The sequence below is a fragment of the Neopsephotus bourkii genome, unplaced genomic scaffold (assembly GCF_033783945.1).
Source record: "Neopsephotus bourkii isolate Nb327-2 ecotype Australia unplaced genomic scaffold, CSIRO-AGI_Nbou_v1 NB_994, whole genome shotgun sequence".
NCBI classification, from domain to species: domain Eukaryota; kingdom Metazoa; phylum Chordata; class Aves; order Psittaciformes; family Psittacidae; genus Neopsephotus; species Neopsephotus bourkii.
This window is the reverse complement of record NW_026901486.1, coordinates 1,317,949-1,343,222: the sequence shown is the minus strand read 5'-3', so window position 1 is coordinate 1,343,222 and position 25,274 is coordinate 1,317,949. Positions and strand designations below refer to the sequence as shown.

The following is a 25,274-nucleotide window of genomic DNA, read 5'->3' as shown; positions in this document are numbered from 1 at the left end:
CACACACACGGCCGGAGCCCGCTGCGGCGCAGATGGGCAGCAGCGGGGCGGCAGCAACAGCAGCAGCGGAGCGGCGGAGCGGCCGGCGCTGAGCGCTCCGCGCCATGCGGAGCACGCCGCTGACCGAAGGCGAGCCCTGGCCGCGCCTGTGCCCCGCCGAGCTGGGGGGGCTGCGGCGGCTGCGGCGCAAGCACGGCTGCAAAAGTTTCCGCGTGGAGCTCAAAGTGCTCAGCGGGAGGAGGACGGGGCTCCGCGCCCCGCACCACAACCACAGCCACCCCGCGCCGCCCCCCGCCGTCCCGCCGCCCGCCTGGCAGCCGCGCAGCGCCGCGATCGCCGCCAGCGCCTTCCCCGCCGCCCCGCCGCCGCCGCCGCCGCCGCCGCCGCCACCGCCGCCGCCCGCCGCCTCCCCGCGCCCGCGGCCGGGCGAGGCGTCCGGAGTCTCTCCGGAGATCAAAGCCCTGCAGCAGACGCGGCGGTTGTTGGCCAACGCCCGGGAGAGGACCCGCGTCCACACCATCAGCGCCGCCTTCGAGGCGCTGCGGAAGCAGGTACCTGCCGCCCGCACCCCGCGGAACGGGCGCGTAAAGGGTGCGCGGATGGCGAAGGGCATCGCTGGGCAAATGGCACACACACACACACCCCCTTCCGCCCCGCGTTCGCTGTCGGCGGCTGCTCTGCCCTGGGGTCAGGGTGGGTTAAAGGGAGCAGTCCGGAGTGGACGCCTGACAGAAGGGGAAGTCGGTTCAAAATGCCTGGAAGTACCAGCCCTGCAAGTATGCTAACACTCAGGATAAATAAATAAGGGCTTTTAATTTGCTTGCAGTTAGGAACTTTTGGACTTCCCCCCCATCATCCCGGAGAGAGAACTGCATGGAGGGTGGGAAATGACACAAAACAGAGAAAGCCCTCCGAGTGAAAGCAGCGGGTGCAGAGAGGCACTTGGCCACGCTGCGAGCTGGGTGATGCTCTGGTACCAAGAGCACGTGTACTTGGAGCTCTCCTGCCGGGGTGGGCTCACTCAAAGGGATCACCTGGAATTCGGGCAGTAGCAAACTCCCGTTGACTTCTGTGTCAGGGTCTTTGAGGTTCCTGCAGCCACCTCTGAAACTTTCTGTGTGTCCTGTGTCTGCCAGGGATAGCAGAGTTCAGTTGTGGTCCCAGTTGGTTTCCCAAGGTTTTTACAGTAGTGTGTGCTTGAAGTATGTGTGGTGCTGGGCTTCCTTGTTGAGAGGTCTTGAAAATGCTTGTGGTCTCCTGTGAAGGGTAATAGATGCGTTCTCACTGGCAGGGTGAACCTCCTGAAAGGTAAATGAAGGTTCTGGACAAAACCCCTCCCTCACCTTCCCACCTTTATGGAAGGTGAGGATAGATCTGGTTCTTGTATCTTTCCCACAAGCATAAATCAGTGCCCTGGCCGCTGTTATCAGCCCTGTGCTTCCTTCTCTGTGTAGGCACCCTGTAACAGCTCACTGACAGACAAAGATGTGCTGTCACATTGTGCAAGCCCAGCTGTCCCAGCTCTTCTGCCTTTCCAGTAATGCTGATGGGACTATCCCAGGTGTGTAGACAGGGCTTGGAGGCTGTGAGCTGCAAATGGATCTAATGGGGAGTGATGCTGAGCATCACCTCTCCCAGGATGGTCCCTCCAGCCCACTGGGAGCAGAACGCTTTGCTAGCAGGAGGGCTCACACACTCAGGCTTTTGGCTACCATCTTTCAGACATTACTTATCCAAGCCATTCCCTAGGGGACTTTAAGACTCAGTACTGTTGCCTGCTTAGAGGAGCTCTGCTTGTTCCCATCTCCTGCATGATGCCCCTCTCAGTGACTGCTGTCTGTTGGGTAGCTGCGCCCCAAGAGTTAATCCTTTCCTGTCATCTGCTGCAAACAGACTTCCAGCTCCAACCTCAGCTAAGACTAGGGCTGTATGTCAGAAGGGAATTGCCAACAAGCATCTAAATCAGAGCATTTTAAATCACCGCACGGTGGTGGGATCTGACAGCTTCTGTTATGATCGCGGTAATCCAGCCCACGCTGGATGCTGTCCCTCCGGTGATGAGAGGCCGTCCCTTGTAGATGCAAACTCCAGACTTGATATATCTTGTTTCTTTAAGCTGCTTCCATATCTTGGCTGTTTGGCGACTGTGTGTAGCACGCTTGGAAGTGTCAGCCTAATTCTCCGTGGACAGACATCTACACCACCAAAACCGCAAGGGGAAGTAGCACTGATTTCCCAAATCACTGGCAATCCTGTTCCAGGCTGAGCCTCAAGCAGAAGTCAGGCAAGCAACAAATTAAAGCAGCACTCTTTTGGGAAATGGGCAACTCTTGAAAAGCCTCAGATTCCTGGCCTTGGCCCTGCCTTCATAAATCATTTCAGCCTTGGACTCAGCTGAGAGCACAAAGAGCCTGGAGAACAAGTTGCTGTCCTCTGTTCCCATGAAAGCCGGTCTCCAGGGTCAGCACAGGAACATACAGGCAGAGCTGTATTCGCGCTGCGGAGAGAAAGGAATCATTCTCTGGGAAACGCTTGCTGCGAGGTCTTCCTAGCAATTTGCTGAGGGGTGGGCTGGCTGTCCCGACCATCATTGGATGACATTTGCATTCATTCCTTGTTGGGCTGCCAGCGGCGTGCTTGGTGCTGTACGTGACATCAGGTGACAGTCAGCTTCATGGAACATACGCACGGCGCTGGCTTGTCACTCAGATCGTTCACACCGGTGCTGGCGGAAGGGGTTTGTGAGGAGCAGTTTGGATCAGATGAGAGGATGTTGCGTTCTGTCATGTCCAGCGGGAAGCAGGGGCGCGGAGAGGTGTGTTTGAGGAGGAAAATGCAATAGGGAGGATTCCTCTTGCTTTGGGTAAGCATCAGCTGTTCACATCCATAAGTGTACAAAGAGCCTTGAGCCCCATGCAGGAGGCAACCCCCTTGTGGCAAGAGCCGCAGACCTCGGTTTACTTCTTGTTCCTTGGTTAGTCCTCCGTCCCCTCCTTGTCATCAAGTATCAGGCCCTTAAGCAGCTGGGAGGCTTTTCCTGAGGCACTGAAACCGATACCTCCCTGCAGACAGGCGGGAGAGGAGCACAGGAGAGCGCAGTGCTTGCACACAGCCAGCTCCAGCCCCTTTGGGAAGCGATTCTGTGCTGGATGTGGAGCCCCACTCAACCACCGGTACCCAGCACCCATGCAGGTATCATCCCCTTTCCCACCCTGTTTGGATGCATGGGACTGGAGATGCCCATCCTTGCTGGTAAGCATGGGATAAAACCCTAGGCTTGTAGGAAGGGAGCCCATCCATGCCTGGTCAGGAGGAGGAGAAGGGGAAGTCATGCAGGACACCCTCCCCATCTCAACAGCCCACCCCAGGGCGAGTGACTGGCACGCAGCGTGCGGGGCAGATGGGCTGACAGCGGCATCCCTGAGCTGCACAGCTGTGTACATATGGCACACATGTTTTGGCTTGTGTTGTCTAGCGATCCAGATGGCAGGAAGGGGTGTTGTTTTCCTTTTTCTTCCCCAGTTCTTGATGGAGGAAGAGCCAACCACAGTTGTTGCATACCAAAGAGACTAAGCCAGCCGTGTCCCTGAGCGCTAAGCTGTCCCCGGCTCGCCTCCAAGGCCAGGGCCACCTCAGAGGTGGGATGCAGACAGGAAGCTGGCTGCTGTTGGGAGAGATGTGCCGTTGCTGTAGTGCTTGCCCCTTGGTGTTATGGCCACTGGGAATGAAGATTTCTCTCCTTCTCTCTGTATGGAGCTGCTGCCTTCACCATAGGTCTGCAGCACTGAAGTGGGACTCAAGAGTAGATGCTCCTGAGATACACCTCCTTCCCCTTAATCTTGGCGCTTGTAAGTGCTCAGGCTGGAATAGATTTCCCCCCCTCAATCCGGAGCATCATTTGTCCATGTGACCCTTCCATTGAGGCTAATAGAGTAACAGAGTAGCTCCCCATGGGAAACACGGGCTCTAAACCACTTTGACATGGTGGAGATACTTCTGCTATACTTTGCTGTCCCTCTGCTGCTGCCTTTCTGGGTGTCCCTTGTGGGTGCAGCTCCAGTCCCCATAACTGGGCAGCTCCTACCTGGAGCACTGGTCTGCCCTCAGACGCCCTGGTAGGTGCCGGTCAGTGAGTTCTTGCTATCCAGCTGAACTGTCCCAGCTGCACCCGGACCTCCCATAAGTGACATGGTGAGTTGTCATTTTTCTCTTCCTCTCTCTGCCATTGTGGGTGGTCAATGAACCCAAACATCTCTGATGAGGAGTCGCAGCAATGAGTTCACAAGAGCCCAAGGGTCATCTCCTCCTCCATCTGAAGTGCCTTTGTGGATGTTCCAGTTCATGAAGCGGTGCAACTGTTCAGAGGAGACAAGATGCGATGCCACCACTGCACATCTGCAAAGCAACTGCTACCCAGGCTGGGTCATGGTTGCCAGCAACACTGGCTCCATTCTTTGTTTGCAAATTCCTTTTGGCAGCAAGGGTTGCTTACTCCAGTACATCCCAAGTGTGAAACAGAGCCATCTGAACAGTTATTACAGCATCAACTTAGCCACCAGTTTGCTCCTGGAGGCCTTGGCCAGGAGGAGATAGTGCTCTTCTCCGTTAGGCTGCAGTGGGCACCCGAGCAAACCAACTCCCACCAACCCATAGCACTCACAGGGGTTGTGATTGAGCTGCTCAGCTGTGCTGACAGACCCTAAGGTGGCAGCAAACTCTCCCTCGGTGGACAGAGACAACCACAGCAGCCTTCCTCATCTGGAGCCTGCCTACTCTTGCACATCTGGTTTCTCTATGGAGCACTGCTGTCCAACTCCTCCTCAAGACAGCAAAGCATGGAGCCACAGCGAGCTCGAGCAAATGTGTCCACAGACATTTTTTTTCCCTTGAAGTATATTGACTTTCCTCTAAATCTTTTCACCACTGCATTACGAGGGCTCTCCCAGCCTCAGCAGCTGACAGCCTCGCTCTCCTCACTCATGTGGGTTCGGGGGATATTTTAGGGTTTTATGGGGCCTTTTAGCTGCTGGAATAGAGGGTTTTTTCCCCACACCAGCATCCTTTCACTCTTCGCTGCCAGCATGCGTGTGGCTGCTGTGGCTTGGTGTTAAATCACTGCAGAGAATACCCCGCTCTCTCCTGTTTGAGCATGGTGGGACATCAGGAGCAGCAGCCTCAAGGCCATGGGAGAAGGTTGCATTGCTGTAAGGTGGCATTAGGGCAAGCTGTCTGCAGGGTTTCGAAGGGACAAGTCAGGCAGGGCCTGTGGCTTGAGCAGTGCCTTAGCCACAAGCCAGTGGAGGCTGTGACTATTCTGGGGATGCATCGCTACGTGCTTGTCCTCTTTGTGTGTCATCCCAAAGGCGTCTGTGGTTTGTCACCTCTGCAGGCGGGACACTGTATGGGACTAGTGTCCTTACTGCGTGGTGGGAAGACTGAGAGCTTTTCTCCATCACCTGCTGACATCTCCCAGCCCTCTTCCCAGTGATTCATCCCCCCATGATCCCACCAGCAGGAAGCCCTATGATGCCTTCAAACACAGCTCCTTAAGACCAGCCTCCCAGTGAGCTCCCTGGGGGTGACAGCAGGAAGGTTTGGCTCTGCTCCACAGTGGCAGTTGGAGAGATGCTGCTGGGCTTCAGGAGAGTTGGAGCATCCTCCACGCATTGCTTACAGTGTGTGGTGCCACCGCTGTACGTCGTTATCAAACAGCACAGTGTTAACTGGAGCATCTCGGTGGTTTCAGCTAGTCCAGAGTGATGCTTAGGATTATTTAGAGCCTGGCTGGGGAAGAACTGAGTGGCACTGTGGTTTAACAGCTAAAGAAGATGACAAAATACTGGCCTGAAGCAACACGAGGGGAGAGAAAATAAGGGAGAAACCAGACAAAAGGACAAAAATCCTGAAAACAATGCCTGTGTGTCACCAAGAATGGGGTTTGTTTGCTCCCCTGGCTGCTGCCTAACTGATTTTATCCTCTGCTACAAATCCCGCTCCTGTCGGGAGGTATTTGCTGTGCCTGCTGCAGCCACCCCGAGTTAACCTCTGTGTTTTCTTACAGCTCCTGCTGAAATCAGAGGAAAGAGCCTGCTTTTCTCTGTCGGGCTTTGAATCCAGCCTCTGCTCCCTGCCTTAATCCGCTCTCAAATTCCTCCCTGGGCTGTGGTGGGGAGGTGGGACACTTTATGGTAGCTCGCAGCAGATTCCCTCAGGCTCTTTGTTTCCCTTCCTGAATGTCCTTCGGTCCATGCCATGCGTGTTCACAAAGTGATATATCCCACCCCGGTCCCAGTTTGCACTGTCCCTTGCGCCAAGCAGGGGTGCGGGGATGCAAGCAGAGCCATGTGTGTGCTGCGGGAGTGTTGTGCTCCTTGAGCTGGGCTTGGGGCAGCTCCTGAGTCTAAGGAGTGATAGAAAGGGAGTGGAAACCCCTGTGTTGCCCAGCAGTGGCTGTTGACTAAAGAACACCAAGACAAGACTGGTGTAATGCCACTAGCTCCAGTGGAGCTTGTTGTCCTGTTCCCCAGGTGAACTGGACCCATTGGACCTCAGATATGGTGACCACTACTAAAGTGTCACTCAAAGTGTTTCCCCACTATAGTGCTTGAGGGTAGCCTCTTCTAGAGGAGATGCCCTGGGGTTTCTCCTGTGATACTGCAGTAGCCCTTTGTGTAGTGATTTATTCTGGGAGGTGGTTCAAAGAGCCTGCAATAAGAGCTTTGCTGCAGCCCAGCACCGTGGTATTTTTCATGCATGATACTGAGAGTGTGTGTTGCATGCCCTGAGGATCTGCAGGAGGCTTTGGCGGTGCAAAACATCCGGGGATACTGCAGGAGGACTGTCCAAAATGGAGCGGAGCCAGTGCTGGGGCAGCATTAACCAGACTGCCATTTGGAAGAGATCCCTGGGGTGAACTCACCCAGCACCACACCTAGGTTTTGTTTGGAGGAAGCCAATTCATTCGCTCCAAGGAGTGAACTCATGTTTGTGCAATGTGAGCAATGGGGGAGCCAGGAGCTGGGAGGGAACCGGGAGCTGGGTTATTTGACAGCATGGACCCACCCAAGAGGCGAAGGCGCCTGGGTCGGGACTAGTGCTGCTTTTGTTCCTGTTGGCGTTTGGAAGCTAGGTTTGGTCCCTGGCTGGATGCTCTGCTGCCTGTGGCGAGGCAGGGATGAGGCTTGCTTTGAAGCTGCTGTGATTGCTTGGCTAGAACAGGGCTGCCCGTTCCCACCGCTGCAGCCTGGTGGCAGAGAAACAAAAGCCCCACATGCCCATGGTATGAAATAGCTGCTATTGCTGGCAGGAATAGGGGAGCAACTGGCACAGTGATGGTTGAGGGAGGTGACTGCTCTGGTGAGACCCCACCTGGAGTATTGCATCCAGCTCTGGAGACCTCAGCATGGGAAAGGCATGGAGCTGTTGGAGAGGGTCCAGAGGAGTGAGGGCCACACAAGTGATCAGAGGGATGGAGCACCTCTGCTATGAGGAAAGGCTGAGAGAGCTGGGCTTGTTCAGCCTGGAGAAGAGAAGGCTTCAGGGAGATCTCATTGCAGACTTTCAGTACTTATAGGGGCTTATAAGAATGTTGGGGAGGGACTTTTTAGTAGGGCTTGTTGTGATAGGACAAGGAGTAATGGTTTAAACTAAAAGAAGGTAGATTTAGACTAGATATAAGGAGGAAATTCTTTGCTATGAGGGTGGTGAGGCACTGGCACAGGTTGCCCAGAGAGGTGGTAGATACCCCATCCCTAGCAATGTTCAAGGCCAGGTTGAACAGGGCTCTGAGCATCTAGCTGAAGATGAAGCACATCCACAAAGCAGGATCTGGCCTTGCTGGGTTCAAACCCGTGTTGTGCTGCCCCAAAGGTTCAGTTTGGTGTAGTGAGCACCAGTGGCATGGAGGAGCCATCAGTGGAAGCTGGCTGCTGCTGTGCCATGGGCAGGAGGAGGGTGTTTGGGGGCCAGGGCCATTCAGCAGCTTCTGGGAGTAGTATTGCAGGCAGCTAAGCTGCAAGTTGCTTGGTGGCTCATTGTGGTTCTTCTGGGTCCTAAGTTCAGTCACGCCATGGAAACTGCTTCCATGATGCCATTACTGCAATCACCGTACCCACTCACTGATAACCAACTGCACTGAAGGGGACTGGCAGGACTGGGAAAGGACATCCCGGTAATGCTTGCACGCTTTCCCATCAAACAGTGTGTAAATCATCATATCCCATCTGGGATGTTAGGAAGACTCAGGGCATGTGGCTGTAAGGAGCAAGGTAGGGAAGCCAAGTCCCTTGCTGGTGAATCTGAACACACCAACTAGCCCATCAACCAATGGAACCCCCAAGAAGTTGGAACTTCAGAAGTAGGAACTTCTCCATCCAGAACTGGGTGGAAATGAAACAGCTGGATCCACACCCTTCCCAAATATGCTCCATGATGTAACACAGACGATGATCATCTGGATAAGGCCTTCAGGCTGATAGAATCACAGACTGGTTTGAGTTGGAAGCGACCCTTAAAGCTCATCTACTTCCAGCCCCACGCTATGGGCAGGGACTTCTTTCACTAGATCAGATTGCTCAAAGCCCCATCTAGCCTTTATCACATCCAATGATGGGGCATCCACAACTTCCCCTTCTCCTCACAGTAGTTCATACACCAGCCATGGAGATACCTTAGGTGGTGAGAGGAAGGTTTCCCCTGTGCACAGGAAACACCAGCAGCCCTGCTGCCTTTCCCCTGCGGTGCCTTAACCCCAGGAAACATCTGACTCGCTCTGGAGTGGAAGGAGGGATGTATGAGAGCCAGAACTATTAAGCACTGGACATTTGTATGAACCTTCTGGAAGCATTTTTGGCAGGAGGCACAGCACATGCAATGAGACAGTGCAGTTCTATGGTGTTCAGACGCAGGGAAGAGGCAGCCAGATGCTCTCCCGAGGGGGAGGCTGATGTGTTTTAACTCCCAGCATAAAAATAAACCAGATGGATTAGCAGACAGGTAAATTCAGCAGCTTAAATACGGCATGTTGGGGAGGAGCTAGCTCTCAGGAGGGCTTAGCTTATGCTAAGGCGTTTCTCTGCCTTGGAGCCACCCTGTCTTCCCTGCTTCACCCAGGAGGGCCTATTCTGCCCTGTGTGACCTTCATGTGGAAGGGATATGTGCAAATCTGTGCTGCAAAGTCCTGTTTCCAGCACAACAACAGAGGGGTCTGGACCCCCAGCACCCAAACCCCTTCTTTCTTCCAACATATTCATTCAGATTGGACGTATAAATTGTATCTTACTCATAAAGACAGAGCTACCCAGCCAATAGCTCAGTGGTGTGAATTGGCTTAATGCTTCTAAAGTCCATGGTATGCCCCTGGTTGTTCCCCATGGACCCATCATGGTGAACACACCCTGCACCCTCTTATGGCCAGGGTGGTTATTTTACCCTCTCAGCTATCTTTTTCTCTAGTTGCTCCCCAGCCTTATCCCACTGTCTTCTTTCCTGTGTCCTGGGTGTGAATAAACCCCAAGACCATGTCACTAGTGGATGACAGTGACCCTCGAGAGGGCTGGCTGTGGGCTGAGCACTGCTCCAGTCAAGCGTGCAGCAGGCTTCCCATGGACTTCAAGGGAGCATCCAAGGGCACTGCCTCTGAATTGAAAATGGCAAGGATAGAAAAGACCTGCTAGGGCACATCCCATCCTATCTTCCTGCCAAAGAAGGGCTCTTCTGCACAGGAATATGTCTCAAGAGCATTCATCTTCAGCCCCTGCCAGCCTGGGGATCACTGATAAGACCCATGAGACTCTGCAGAGCCCTTCTCAGACACAACCAACAGACATCCTTTGGCTGAAGCCCTGGTTCCTGCTGGTCCCAGCCCACTATTATGCTGACCTCCCAGTGCTGAGGATAGTGCCAGTATGCTTTGCTTTCTAGCAGACAGCTGCATTCCTTCGGATCAGTGTGAAATTTCAGTTGCAGTTCCTTCCTAATTCCTTTTAATCACTGCAAATATTGCAGGATAGATGGTGAGCTGCGCTGCCGCCCGGCAGAAACCAGTGGGGTCAGATAAGGGATTGTCATTAACTGCAAGGGAACTTGAGCTCTCCCCTGCTTCCCTTGGGCTCTGAATGGATCTGCTCAGCTCCTGTCTTCACAGCTCTCCCACCAAAGCACTGGTGTTTATTCATTTCAGGCGTGATGAGCAAGAAGGTCATGGAAGGAAAGGGCTTGATACTCACCAGGAGTGCGATGGATGCCTGCTCACATTACCTCCTGATGAAAATCTATGTACCATGGGAGCTGGGAGGGTTACATCTGCGTGGCCACACCAGCATCAGGCATTCTTCCTATTTCTAGGATGCTTGCTTTGGTTTGGGTTGGATGTCGAAGATTCTTGGCATCCAGGTGTGTCATCGATACCCTTCACTCCAGCTTATGCAAATCTATATCCTCTTCTCTATTGGCTTTATGTTAAAGAAGGAATAAAATCAAAGTTCACTTTCTTACACCACCCCACACATACACTTGGGGAAGCTTTGTATCTGGATCTGAACTAAGTGGCTCATTCCTCTCTCAATTTCCCATGTTTAATTCAAAAGGAAACATTAAAATGGCAGGAGCTGAGCCAAGACAGGGAGGGTTCAGATGAAATAGTTATTCTAACACTGTAACCATGGCAAAACTCTTACGTCCTAGTACTGGTGCCCTGCACCCATCACAATGGTATCTGAGCTGCTCAAGGTGAACCTCTTCCCATGGATGCATGAGGCAGCTCCAGTTTGGACTTTGCTGGAGCATGTTGGAAGAGTGTTGTGTAATCCCAGTCAAGGGCTTTGTCAGCTGTGTTAGCACTGAGATCTTTCTTGCAATTAGTAGCAAACGTCCTACGGAACAGTTTGTGTTTTATTTTGTTCCTTCTTCTTGGTTTTGGGTTGTTTTGGGATGGTTTTTTTTATAACACAAAAAAAAAGAGCAAAACAGATGAGGAAAAAAAAGACTTCTGCCTTCTTATGTTGTAACTGGACAGCGTCTGTGCATCAGCCTCAAGGACTTCGTGGTCTATTTTCCTTCCACTCGATTTAACTTCCTTCTTGCTCTAATTCTGAAATTATTCCCACATTTCACTGAATCCTTCCATTCCAGTTTCCATCTTGCTTTGTTCTTCTCACGCTGCTGTTTGATCTGGGATCTCCACTGTTACACTGGGTGTTCCTGCAGCCTGGAGCTCTTGCTTTCAAAATAACTCTCAGTTTGTTGCATCTGGGGGCCAGGTATTGCGGTCTGAGGGCAAGCACAGTTGGTGCGTGCATTGTGCTGCAGAAGTGAAGATGAGTATTTAGAGAGAGATTTTGTCTGTCAAAAAGGGGCCGTTTGTGCTCTTTTCCAGCATGTCCATGGAAATGGACTCCAGCCATTTCCAGCCACCCCACTGATTCACTATGGAGAGATGGGGACAGCCCTCAGCCTTGCCTTTTCCTTGACTGCCAGCTTTGGAAAGGGGGTCTTACAGAGTGTATCTTGAATCCCATGGGACCCAGTGATGTTTCCAGCAGGAGGAACGTGGAAGTAGCCCTGTCCCTTTTGGGTTGGTGTTACCAGCAGAGTTTTTGCTTTGTGCAGCTGCAACCTGAGGAGAATGCAGCAGTGACACTGGGTATTCCCAGGGAATAAATAGATTCCCTGCTCATTGCAGGGAGGGGTTGGACTAGGTGACCTCCAAAGGTCCCTTCCAAACCAAACTATTCAATGATTCATTGCCTCATCAGGGGTAGCAGGAGCAAATTGTATGTATAAAAAAAAGGCTCTTTGAGGCCTTTTGGCTTGCTTCTGGAAAGGTTGGATACTGGTGGGCACCTCGACTGTAGCATACAAGTCAGTTGGCCCATAGTGTCAACAGTGTTAAAATCCCTGTGAATAAGGATGATCCAACCAATTGTAGTTGGTTTGGATTTCCATAAGTATTATGGCAGAGCTCCTCCCCTAGAAGTGCTTGAAGAAACTGAGCATCTTGGACAGGAGTGTGGGTTAGTGACTGGTGAACAGGCAGAGGATGGAGGAAAGGGAAAAAGGGCTAGTTTCTACGGGGAGGGAACTCATGAGTAGACAAACTGAGGTCTTACTCTGATCTTAGTGCTGCTTCAAGCGGGAAGTTGGGTTGGGGATCTCAAAAGTCCCACTGTCTGACACTGTGTGAGCTGTGCTGCTGAGTGTGTTTGCAAATGACCTGGAAAAGTGGGTGAGCAGTGCAATGGGAAGTTTGCTGGCAATACTCCACCAAAAGGTGCTGCTATTCGCTAAAGGTAGCAGAGGTAAGAAGAATTGCAGAGGGACTTTATGACTGTGAGTGACTAGGTAATAATATGGCAGATTAAACAAATACAATGTAGATAAAGTGATGCATATGGGAAAACAAACAGATTCCACATATGCAGCAACAGACCCTGAGCTGACCAGTATCTTGGAGAAGAGAGACCTCAGGGTTTCTATAGATGGTTCAACAGAAGTCTCATGTCAATGCCTGGCAGTGGTCACAAATCAGATCAGGAGTTAAGAGAAAAGGACTATTAAACAGAGAACATAGCATCTATTAGATAGATGCATCCACAGAGCACCCACAACATGAATACCATGCATTGTTCTAATCCTCTCAGCTCCAAAAGGACTAGCAAAAGTTCAGGGAAGAGCAGCAAGGGCCATCAAAGGTATGGAATGGCTTCCACACACCCATCTGCTAAGGTGGTTTGATCTTTTTCTCCTGGAAAAGATGCTGAAGGGATGGTGGAGGACAAAAAAACGTGCGTTACAATAGAGGTGAATAAGTCTGTTGTCCTCTATTCATGTACAGGATCTGGGGGGCTTCAGGTGAAGACTGGAAGAGCCAAGTTCAACATAAAGCAAACTTTGCAAAAGAATGTTGTGGGTGCTCAAAATTGGCAGGGGTTCAGCTTATCAGACTAATTTATGGGCAAAAACCATCTATCATGGTTGTTGGATACTGGGAAGACACATCTAGCTGAGGTCATGGAGCTGAGGTTAGTTGGAGCCAGGCGGAATACCTGAGGAGCGTATTGGAGAAAAGCTGAGGCATGGGCATGGCAAGAAGCATTAAAAACTCTCCAACCCTAAACAGAGCATGACACCCTAGAGGGATGAGGAAGATGGAGACTGGTATGGAGGCAGATGGTAGAGGGACACTGCGGTATTCCAGTGATTGATGTAGTATGAAAACCTAGGATTGACGGGCGGTCAGACAACATGAGTGGCTAGGATGGATTTCAGATAAATGCCCGGCTCCAGTTTCCCGTAGGCGATAGGCTCCTGTGCATTAAAGGCTCAATGACCTTTAGCAATTTTGCAAACTAGCAAGCGGGGCCCCGGGCCTATTGAACTCAGGGGAAGATCCCTCTTTAAGCTGGACACGTTGAAGCTGTGTGTGCAAAACTGAGCCTATACGTAGGGCTTTGGTGGGTCACGATCGGAAAGCAGTCCAGCCCTGTGCAGCAGGAAACGTATGCTGCTCAGTTATTTAGGCACACACTGTTTAGTTTGAATTGTTTGAATGCTTCACATTACACTAGGAACCTTCAAGGGTAAAGAAATAAATTGCATCAGATGTGGCCAGAGCCCTGAACCAGGCTCTGAACTGGGAGGTGAGGTACCGTGATGGGTTGTTTCGGCAGGTAGGAATTACAGCCTCCAAGTCCTGCTCCTACAACAGCACTGTGGTTTTGCATGGGCTGGAAGTCATGAGTGATGCTGTTTGAGCACAAACCCACCAGGTTGTGATATATTTGCTCATACCCCCCTTAGTGCCTTATTTTGCAAGACCTACAATGGCATTGGAGCTACTTGCAGGAGTAAGTTACTCAAGATGAATAACTGGGTGGCATGGGGATTGTAGATTCCTGAGACAAACAGGGCCTCTGAGAAGCAGCCTGAGCAGCAGGCAGACATCCCAGGCCGTATCCTGCCATCACACTTTAAGCAGAACTGCCCTGCTGAAATCAAGAGGCTTCGTGCTGCTTTCATCCCCATGGAGAGCAGCGGGGGAGTTCTTCTTAAAAACCTGTTGGGACCATATGGCCTTTTATCGCTGGAGTTCCTATTTATGTTAAAAACTGCTAAGAAAATAACCTACAGTTGTTTTGCCATGCCTCAAGCAAGATATTTTGTTTATCTGGCCTAATTTTTAATTAATTCTTCTTTTTTTCCCTGTTACCCTTTCTAGGTTCCCTGCTATTCTTATGGTCAAAAGTTGTCCAAACTGGCCATCTTGAGAATAGCCTGTAACTATATCCTTTCCCTGGCCAGACTAGCAGACCTGGATTACAGTGCTGACCACAGTAACATGAGCTTCTCTGAATGCGTGGAGCAGTGCACTAGGACCTTACAAGCAGAAGGAAGATCTAAAAAAAGGAAGGTATGTTACAGCCTCCCCCAACGCCCCCCAAATAACGGGAAAAGTTACAAAAGGGGGAAAAATAAGGAAATAAAAAGGAGGAATCCAAAGGGGGTTCCTTCCTTTCCCAATCTCTTGGATATTTCCTGGGTTTTTTTCATCCCTTGCCTTTCCCTCTTGCTTTCTCTCCTCCATCTGTCTGATCTTGTAATAACTGCATTCCTCTCTAATCAAAAGCTTTTCTCTCCTCCCCGTCCTCCGCGCTGGGCTCTTCCTCTCGTTAGTGGCCCATCGTGTGTTTAAACATGAGCATGATCCTATTAGAGTCATCTTGGGGCTGTTACTTGTTAAACCAAACCAACCTTGAGCTGCCTTTTGGAGCCCATAAAAACACGGTCGCCCGCCTGTGTTTTCTGTTTTGTTTAATCTAACACTTATCTCCGAGAAAAATCGCCCCGACGACAACAAAAAAGTGGCTAATGGAGACGTTGTATGTATAAACACATTAGTAAGATGTATGACCTGAAGGACATGTGGGTATCTTGAGGAAACAACGTTAAATCTAATTACGCCCCACATTCCTTTAGGTTACTTAACACTGAACCAATTAGGTGAAATCATCGTCAAGCGGCGGGAGGAGGAAGCGGAGCGCTCTGCCAGTTTTCCTCTCGGAGAGTGACATGGGTGAATTAAAGGAGTGATTGATGTCTTTGTTCAGGCTTTTATGACAAAAAGAGTTTTGTAAACTTGAATTGAACTTCCCCCTGCATTCTGGGCCTGCTTGTCAGGCGGGATAATAAATCAGCAGGATTTTAATGGATGAATGGGCAGCTGAGCCGGGGAGCAGGCTCCTTCCCCGGTGTCATTAAGATCTGCCTCCAATTCGGGCAGGTTTCCTCACTTTTCGTCCTCTTTAGCCCAACAAATCATCCTACAACAATTTAGTTTATAAATAAGCACAATAGCACACTCCCTGTCGCTTCCTCTCACTGTCATGGTCTGTGTTTATGCCCCTGGAGCAGCAGTGCCAGGCAGACGCAGCACTGCTTGACCACAGCCAACAGCACTGGCCGAAACTGGAAAGTGCATGGGGAGCTCCTGGGCATAGCCCAGAATTTGGGGTTCATTGTGGGGTCCATAGTGCCACAGGCAGTGGTGTCCCAGGGACGCTGATGTGATGCCACTAACCCTAGGGCAAGGTGAGAGTTGGGTCTTAGGTCCCCCCAAGCCGAGATAGAAGAGGATAAGCATCCTTCCTGGGGCTTCAGCAGATTGCTAGTGGAGCCTTGGGTCAAGTCAAGATGGAAGAGGAGGATGAGCATCCCTTTTGGGGCTTCAGTAGATTTCTGAGTGGGTCTTCAGGCTTTTGAGTGCCCAGTGAGCTGAGACTCATTATCCTGGCTTATGTAAACCAAAGCAAGCTTGAAGACAAAATGCAGAGCCAGATTTCAAATGGCTCCAAATCCCAGAGAGTTCACATCTGAGGGCTAGGGCTGGATCCATCTTTAATGAAAAAAATTAAATTAAGAATTAAAAGCCTTCCATTTATGGCATTTGTTCTCTAAAGTTTGCTCTGGAGCATATGTGTGGAGAAAAGCCCCAAACCCATTGAGAGCGCATGAACAATGAAACTCTAATAGGCACATCCTGCCTCCCAATGGGTCACCACTGACACACAGAAACAGCATTACTAGGACAAAATCTGCCTTATCTCCATGTTCTTGAAGGAAACCCATCCTAACCCTTCCCCAGAGGCCCTATCCAAAAAGAAAGCTGGGCTTTGTACCTGAGGCAAGGTCTTGGTCCCTGCTCTGCCTTGCTTTTCTTTCTGTAATGTGTCTTGCATATGTACTTCTGCTGCTTGGGAAAATCCAAGTTTAGGGCATCCTGTGGATTCCCCTGGCTGATAGGTGTGATTTTGTCTCCAGCTATATTTGCTCAGGTGATTGCAAGAGCACACGCAGCTGATGAGGAACCCAAACCCCGTAGGTACCAAACCCAGTAGTAATTCCTGGTAGGTGGGAGTGGGGATGCAAAACCTGTGCTGGGAGAACTCATCTTGGTATCTCCCTTTCTTCTTGAGCCAAGCAACTCAATGGCATCATGAGCACAAGGAAGGGAAGTCATAGATCCAGGATGGCTGTGCGGGGAAGATCCAGGCTCTGGATGTCAGGTGGTGAAGGGATGTCTCTCCTGGGGGGTCTCACATGGGCAGCTGGATGAGGATGCAATGCCTTGGCCCCAAATCACCGCGCCCTCATTCATTTGGACATAGTCACGTTTTTACTAAGCTCTGTGTGTTTTTAATCAGTTCTCCCAAACCACTGCTCACTGAGCAGTTCCTCCGAGTTACCGACCTTGGGGTGGTTGTTGTGTTTGTGGTGGTGTTGTTTCGGGGGTTTCCTTTTTTAGTGTCTCTTAAAAAGACTCACAGCAAGCCCGAGCACAGACCTCTGCTCCTTGAGCTCTACCGCTGGGTCCACAGCACCCTTATCTCCTGTCATCTCCATTTTATTGTGTCTCTTCCTTTATCACTCACTCTCTCAGCTCCCTGATTGCGATGTGCTGTGGCACCGTGAGCTTTTCACACTAAAAAGTAGCTGGTTGGAGTTTGTTTTGGCAGGCAGGGGCTCCAGATGTTGCCTTAGCTGGATCGTGCGTCTCCTTTTGCTTTGTTTTTGAGGGCAGATTATCTGTTGTCCTTAACGTTGGGTTGTTGTTCAGACTTTGCTGTTGCAATGTGAAGCGTATATGGGTGTTTTTCCCCTCTTTCCACTCCATGTTGTTAAATAGAAAAGTTGTCTTTAGCCTTTCAAACTTGACTGGGGGGGGAAAAAGCCCTCCCTTCCAGCCCTAACTATAGTTATACGGTGATTTTAGTTGTTGCAACTGAGACTTGACTGAGGGTGTTTGGTGATGGGAGATCTCATTTATAAGCAGCAAAGGGGGTAATTGAAGGTCTTCAAATGCCTTTTCCTTTAAAAAACAAAAGCTGCATGGGGGGTGGTGAATTCTGATGATTGTCTTCATTTTTTAAGGATTCCTTTGGCTTGATTATACAAGTGATCCGAACTAAGCCTCTTCACCATGCTTGCAGGAGTCGCGCCACATTGGAGATGTGGGTTGTGGCACCCTCAGCAGAGCCCTGAACCCTGCTGGGGCCACACTGATGCCCTGGGAAGAGGGGGGGACCTGCCCTTGGCTTCAGCCAAGAGCATCCTCCAGCAGCAGCTGGGGACACACCAGGGGAAGGAGGTGGCTCAGAAGGGGGAATTCAAGTTCCTTCATCCCTGGTGTACCCCATTTCTGCATGGGACATGATCCTGAGTGGCAGGAGGTTGCCTGAAAGCCTCGCACAGATTTTGTGCACGTTTGGGTCCAGCCCGCTCTTTGCACACTCTCCTTTTATAGCCTTTTCCCAGCAGAGCCAAACTGTGGTGCCCTGCAGGAAGGCAGCGCGATGGCCCGGGGTCGGATCAGGGTGCATGGCCCCGTGCTCTCCCTAGACACCAGTATTTTTGTGGGTGCACAGGTGTGTGCCGCAGCCCCCCACATCCCACGGGATCCAGGCAGCATAACCACAGCCCTTCACAGAGCAGGATCCGACTGCTAATACCCTTATAAAACACCCCCAGCACTGAACAGACCCCGCCCCCCCGGTGCTAAAAAAGCCCACCCCATTCTCCCATGGTGAGGTTCATTCTCTTTGCCTTCCCCTCTCCCCTCTTTGCCTTTGCTTAGCCCCCGTGCTAGGCAGCAACATCGCCGCGGCCATGGGAGCTAAGCCGGAGCGGGGAGCGACGGGTGAGGGATTTTTTTCTCCTCATCCTCCCCCCGTCCAGGCTCTTCTGGCAGTCGCAGACTCCAGATGTTCGGAGCGCGAGCTGGGAAGTCCTGCTGGCGCCACTTGGGGCAGAGGGCAGGGGAAAGGCACGCGAGCTGGAACCCGGAGTACTCAGTCACTGCAGGACTTGGCGCATTCCCCAGCTCGCTGCTGGCACATTCCCCAGCTCTCTCCTGGCCATCTGTTCCAAAAAAACACTTTCAGAACCTCATCATCACTCAGGATACAACACTGCGAGCAGCTGTTAGCGAGGCAGAAGGGAAAAAAAATAACACACACACACTGCAAAGAAAAAAAAAACCCCAAACCATGCGAAAGGTCTCTTTGTGAGAGAGGAAACTGGGTTATGAATAACAGGCGAGCAGTTGGAGCTCAATAAAAGTCTTCGGCTGGAATTTGGTTTCTTGGGTTGGTGCCTGTGTGTGTGGATGCGCACAGACGCAAGGAATTAAACATTAAAAATGCTCTTTATATATACATATGTATTCCCTGATAATTAAATGATAGAGGAGCGTATATGGAATGAAAAGCCATTCTGTTGGTTGCGCTAAAAGGGCTCGCGTTATGTATGTAATTACTGCATTATATAAAACAGTTATTGTGGTGTTCTGCCGTGCCTTGATGCCGCCTCATTGCCACTTTGCTAAAAGCGGAATTCCCACTGTAGGTAACACTTATTCCCATTGGAAAACTCAAAGGAGGGCTTTCTGCGGCATATTTACTTCCAGGAGTGACCAGGTTTTATGTTATAGAAGAGAAATGGAAGCGGCAGGCTTGATTTGTATGGCACTGAAACCGTTCGCCTGGAGCATATTTTTTCACTAACACGGTATCATGGCTTGTGATTTATTTAGACAGAGCCCCGAGATAAAGCCACAGCTCCCACCCCCTGGCTTGAGCAGATGATCCCGTCTGCCGGGGCTTGCTCTTATTGATCATCTGATATTGATTATTAGAACACATTTGGAGCCAGCACAGTAAAAAGTCTTGAGGATCTGCATGGCATTTCTTTCCCGTCCTGTGTGGGGAGAGGGGGGTCTGATAATGAGGTTTGAGCTCCCTTTCCCTGCAGTTCGACTTAGCAGAGGTTCCTCTTTAAAAATAGCTTCATTTCCCTGCTAGGACTTGCAGGCGCGAGCGGGCAGCCAGCCAGTCTGCTTCCCCACGGCCGCCAGCTCCATGGGCCCCGGGGAGGAGCTGGACCACAGGAGAGCAGCGTCCCGCTTTGGAGCCGTCCGTCTGCCTGCAGGACAGCGGGATGGCAGCATCCCTATGGGGGGGGGGGGGGGGGGAGATCCGCCTGGCCACGAGTTATCCCTGCCCTGTGCTGCCTGAAGGATTCCACACCCAGGGAACAGACCTGCTTAAGAATAAGATGGTGGGGCAATAGTGAGGGTGCGTAAGAGCTGTAGTGGATTCCTGTGCTTATTCTTTGTGTTACATACGTCCCCGCAATCCGAAACAACAATTGCAAATAGGACATGAGTGTGAGGCTAAGGGCTCATGATAAAGCCCTTTCCAACCCTAACTATTCTGTGATTCTGTGTTCATCCAACGCTGGGCAGGGAGGCAGCATCAGCTACATGCTTCCCTGAGGGCACTGCACACTCCGTGTTGACCCATTTGGGGACTGAGCATCGATATCCCAAAGAGAAGGGCTGAAAGCTTCTCCTTGCAAAAGGGACGTGATGTGGACCCCACTATTGCGTGACAGCACCACAAACCCCTCTTTGCTTTAAAAGGGGTGTTGGAGCAGCCACAGTACAGCATGCAAAGGCTGGGGCCTGGGATTCATACCCACAGTGGGAACAGGGTCCCAGCGAAGGATCCGTTCCCTTAGTAGCAAGGGTATTACCAAGAATAGGGTAAGATCCACCCCACAGATATCAGGTAACTACAGCAAAAGGAAAATGTGAGTAGAAGAGACAGGAGAAGCCCTGGAACAAAGGCTGACTCAATTCCAGAAGTGCTTTGATTTATAGAGGTTGAAATGCTCCGGGATGCTGCAAACTCACCAAGGTCATTGGGCCAGTTGTCAAATTCAAGAGCCATGGGACTTCTGATATTATTAGTTTAAAGCAGACCCTGGTTAATAAATCTGTCTTCAACACTCCTGGCTGGAGTGGGAAAGGGTGGAGGGAGAAAGAAAGGAGCCTGTTCCCACCTAACATAACCCATGGCCAGCACTGGGCAGAGCCTTGGGACCAGTTGAGCATGCCAGCAAGGTCTGCTGAGCTCCATCTCGTGTTGCAGAGGGATCTCTCCATTCCCTTTCCATTTCATCCGCCTGGAAGGTATGGCATGGTTGCCCTTACCTGCCCTTGGCTGGTTTGTACATATTCCCTCTTCTCCCTCCATGGCTGATCTTCCCCAACTGCAAAGACTTCAGAGCAGAGACCTGCCACTGAGGCTCCTCTTCCTAAGTCCCAAAACACACCAGTGCTTTTTATCAGCATTGAGCACCTTGAGCTAAAGGGTAGGGTCTCACTGAATGAACACAGGAGGTGTTAACTGCAGTTCAGGTCCTATTTGTTCAGCACTTTAAAGAGCACCAGAGGCACAAGAGGGGACGAGGCGCCCTGTGACTCCGATGGCTTTGGCTTAGGGCATAAGGCTGCTATTGCTGGGTAATTCGTTCCTGCCGTGGAAAAGGTTTTGCTTGCTAGGACTGCTGTTCCAGACAGGAACAGGGGGGATTTGTCTCTCTACTGTCTTTTAATATTAATGAGAGTGGTCATTTCTTCCCTCCTTTTTCTTCTTTTACATTTCTTTCCATGTGGGACAAATTAAAGCACTGACTTTTTCTATTACAGGTTATTAATATATATTATTTATTGTTGGAGAATAATTTCAGGGGTCTCCAAACAGAAACAGAAACGTTTGCGATACACAAGGCTGTTTGTTGTTCTCCTATCTAAACCTCATTTATTCAAAATCCCAAATCCCAATTAAAGCCTTGAATTAGGGCAATAGTTCATATGTTCTGCTTCACACAGCACTAAGTAGTGTCTTACAGTCAGCAGAGGTGCCTCCTTATTGATAATAATTGCAATAATGAGCTCTGTTTTCAGGTTTGGTGCGTGCCAGATGTGAAGAGTTCATTATTGCTTACGCAGGAGAGGAACCAATTTGGGCTGGGACCAGTGCAGTGACGTTTATCCGGGGACTTTGTTATTGCTGGAATGAGCTGGGATGTGCTGGGGTACAGCCAGCCGAAGGCTCCATCCTGTCCTTCAGCAGACCTGAATGGCCAAACCCTCCTCCATGTATCCAGATGTGCTGACCCCAGCTCCAGGATCAAGGGTTCAGCAGAGACCTGCATTTCTTGCATGGAGGTTGACCTAGGCCCTTTCAGTGCTCTTTCTGAGGGAAATCCTGATGGTCCTGGGGCGATCCTGTGCTTTCCAGGGTGTGCACTGTGCAGGAAGGGATGGCAAGGTGGATTTTGGGCCTCTCTGCCCCTTAGCTTGGCACGGATGATCAGCTGTGATGGTTGGTCTCCCTACTGATAGTAATCAAATAAATAAAACCATAAAATAGGCATCAGTTAGTAATATTTTATACGTTAATGTTACTATATCTAATAATGGAAAAGAAGAGGCAGTACAGAAAGAAAACAGATTCAGGAAAAACTGTTTTTCAGGCCAAGCTTTAAGGAGTTTGACCTTTTTGTGGTTCTCAGAAGGATGGCTGATCTATCCAGGGAATTGATGACCGTGTCCAAAGGGCCTTCAGAGGCTGTACTGCACCCTGAAGGGCTCTTAAATCCACTGGCAGAAAGCGAGAAACAGTGGTTGGACTCCACAAATGGGATTTCGTTTCCAAGTTTCTAATTCTAACTTACTTAAAGAAGGATTTAGGAGCCCACGTGATGAAGGCAGTTTGGACAACGGAGATGTGATCTCATGAAAGAGCAGGCCCTGAGGATTTTACCCTGTTTTGAACTACGCTAACGACTGTTTGTGGGATATTCACAGAGCTTATTTTAATGTTAAAAGGGACTTAGATGAGGTTTTTCCCTGCCTGGAGCTTCTGTGCTTTGGAGTTGTATGTTTTCCAATGGATGTGGCCATAATACTCTCTAGCCAAATCCTGTTATCCCAGTACATCTGCCACAGCCATGACGTGCAGTGTGATCACAGACACAAGGAACAGGTTGCAGTCCTTTAGGCTGAGAAGCCATACATGCTGGATAGTGAATGGGATAACTAAAATAGAGACATAAACCCCATCTCCTGCACAAATACCCTTTGCTTTCTAAAATCAGCTTCTGAAGCTGAAAATATACCCCAAAAATCTGCAGGTCTTGTCAAAAGCAGGTGTTTGCCATCATTTCTAATTGTGGCAGGAGCTGCAGCCCACACCTTGTATTTCCACCCTAAGCCTTCCTCACCCCTCTGTCTGCTAGTCCTTCTGTTCTCTATGGGTTCTGGCCACTGTTGTGGCATCTACAGGGGGTTGCTCTGCAAGCCCAACTCTTAAAGGTCTTCATACCCATGGCCAATGGTCCCCAAGGACAACCCAGTGTGAGTCAAGGCGATCGTTGTTGCAAGGAGCCACCAGGACACCATGTGTTCACTGTTCTGATGGTGCATCTTTCTCTTTCCAGGAGTAGTAACAAGGAGGGGAGGATTCAGAAGAGCTTCCAGCCAGAGTTACATCTGTTCTTGGCAAAGGTTGCACGATCCAGATGAAGACTGCAAGCAGCATTTTTGCTGAAACCCCTTTTCGAGATGACAGTTGGCCAAGGAACTTTCTTAATCTCTGGAACAGAAAGGAGAAAAGGAAAAGGAGGAAACAAAAACCAAACAAGGACAGGGATGCTTCTTATTGTTGTTAAGCCAGCCACCTTTTAGTACGTGCAATTTATTTAGCACTTTTCCCTTTGCTTAACTGGGAAATGTTACCCTCTCAGCTCATGTGTACAGTAATTTGTTGTTGTTGTTGTTGCTGTTGTGCCAAAGATTTGATGGAGCTTCTACACTGTGTCTTATTTTTGCCTTAACGTTAAATCTTTGAGCCAAAGAAAAGTCGGAGGTGCCATTGAGGTGGTGGCGAGCAGGCCAATGACACATCTGGGTTTAGGAATCCTTCTGTCAGTCACCTCTGATGTCTCCTGCCCACAGCCCTGGAGCCAGCATGTGGTGCAGGCAAGAGCTGGGATGACAGCAAGTCGTGCTTTGGCGTTTCAGGTTCGCTCCTTTCTTTGGGCTAGTTCTGCCTGTTGGGCAATGCCCTGATGTTCCTGCCCGTGCAACACATCCACAGGGTAGAAATAACTGACACAAAGTGAGAGCTGAAACAGGAGATGCGAATTTCACTCTTTTTTAATAAATAAATAACAATAAATAAGCAGCAGTTAAGTGCCATGTGGAGCAAAAAGAAAGGAAATCAAAAGGAAGTTCATCAGGTAGGATGGAACGCAGCAAAACAATTCAGCGGGCGTTTCAGGTTTGTGAAGTTGTTCTTCTGTGGGGTTTTTCAAGTGGTCAGAAACCCATGTAATGCAAAAAGCATTTGAATCCTATACTGTACCTTTCACTTCAAATTGAAGTAAAAAGAAAAGATTGAGAAACATTTGCTTGGAGTAAGCAGACTTTATAGGTAATGCAGTTCGTATGCAAGACATCTGCTAATGATGGGGGGACAGAGCTCTGTGTTCACATAAATGCAGGTTACCAAACCAAGGGGATGTGTTTTGTTTCCCACTCAAGGGGAAAGGTTATTTGTGAGGCCAGGTTCCCATCCTGGCGACATCAGCATCAATCAGGGTCCCGGGTGTCTGACTTACTCCAGTGTGGATCTGGCCGGGCATCGCCAGGTGCTGGGGAGGGCGAGGGGTTGGGGTGGGAAGGGGAAGGGAAGAGTCTCTGTTCTGCTGACATGAATACAAAACTTGAACTCCTCAGTGCCTGCCCGTTTATTTCCCAAACACACACACACAAAACATGAGCTCACCAGAGCAGGGGCTGGGATGCCAGGCTGAATGGTCATGGTCTGCTCACTGCCAAGTCCTCTGGTCCCAGCGAGGACGGGCGAGCTCCCAGTGAGGATGCTCCAGGTGTCTTCTATGTGATTTCTGGGATGCACAGGGGATGGCTGTGTCCAAGCCCCCTCCCAAGAGCTCCTTATGCTGCTCACCCCTCCACCCTCACTGCCAGTCATTATTAGCAGCCCAATAAAGTGCGTTTTTAGATTGTCATTTGTATTTCTTTATTAAAGCACAGTTTTGAAGCCTGTCTTTCATTGCAATACATTAAACCCAACCTTTTAGCTTCTAACAGGTAGAGGGACTGAGCTCACAGACTGCAGGAAACCTCCAGAACTGTTTGCACCCATGGCAAGGGGTTGGGTTTAAAGTCCATTTGTTTTCAAGAGCCAACAAGCAGTTGGACCTTGTGAATGCGGCCCAGCCACAGAATGCGGTGAGAGAAAGGCAGCTGGAAGGCAGCAGAACACAAAAACAGCATCACAAGATGACCTGAAGGGGGAACTGCAGGTTTTGTATGGGGCTCTGCTAAAACTTTCCCATCTGGGTTTTGAGCAAGAGCAATGGAGGTGGCTCGGGGTTGTTGCTAAGGAAGCCCTGTGGGCATTTCTTTCTTTAAGCAGTCAGACATTCACTGGGCATTTTTAATGTGAGGAACACCACTGTATTTTAGCGCTGCAGTGGCTCTGTTTGTGGGAGTTAATAATTAGCAGGCAGGCAAGGTCTGCAGGCAGTCACAGAGTCAGCGATACAATACTGCTGATACTCTTTATTTACTCTTTTTTCCCCTTCCAATGCCAGCTATAGATAAGGCATTTGCTGTAAATACGTAAGTCCCAAGCTGGGCGGCATCACTGGGTTGCGACTGGGGCTTTAGGTCATGCAATATTCTTTGCCCCCCTGGTTAGGGAAACATTAACCCTTGGGATCAAGTTGCTTAATTACAGATTCCCCAAATTCACTTTGATTAAACATTCCCTGCTATTCCCACCCTACCGCTGCCCTCTAGTAAATGCAGGCAGAAAGTCCCTAGAAGTTAAATGAAATAAATTGGT

At 50.2% G+C, this 25,274-nt stretch overlaps 1 protein-coding gene across 3 annotated transcripts; it reads left to right on the top strand.

Annotated features, from left to right (window-relative positions):
* Window positions 1-24,464, top strand: ATOH8 (atonal bHLH transcription factor 8). Of its 3 annotated transcripts, none has more exons than XM_061359775.1 (3): window positions 1-551; window positions 14,216-14,407; window positions 22,840-24,464. In XM_061359775.1, the coding sequence occupies exons 1-3, from the start codon at window positions 105-107 to the stop codon at window positions 22,843-22,845; spliced, it is 645 nt and encodes a 214-aa protein (XP_061215759.1). In that variant the 5' UTR covers window positions 1-104; the 3' UTR covers window positions 22,846-24,464. The 3 variants fall into 3 exon arrangements, with proteins under 3 accessions (XP_061215759.1, XP_061215758.1, XP_061215760.1); XM_061359774.1 differs by lacking the exon at window positions 22,840-24,464 and adding an exon at window positions 14,974-15,674; XM_061359776.1 differs by lacking the exon at window positions 22,840-24,464 and adding an exon at window positions 1,455-1,561 and having other exon boundaries at window positions 14,216-14,354.
* Window positions 24,465-25,274: the final 810 nt, after the last annotated feature.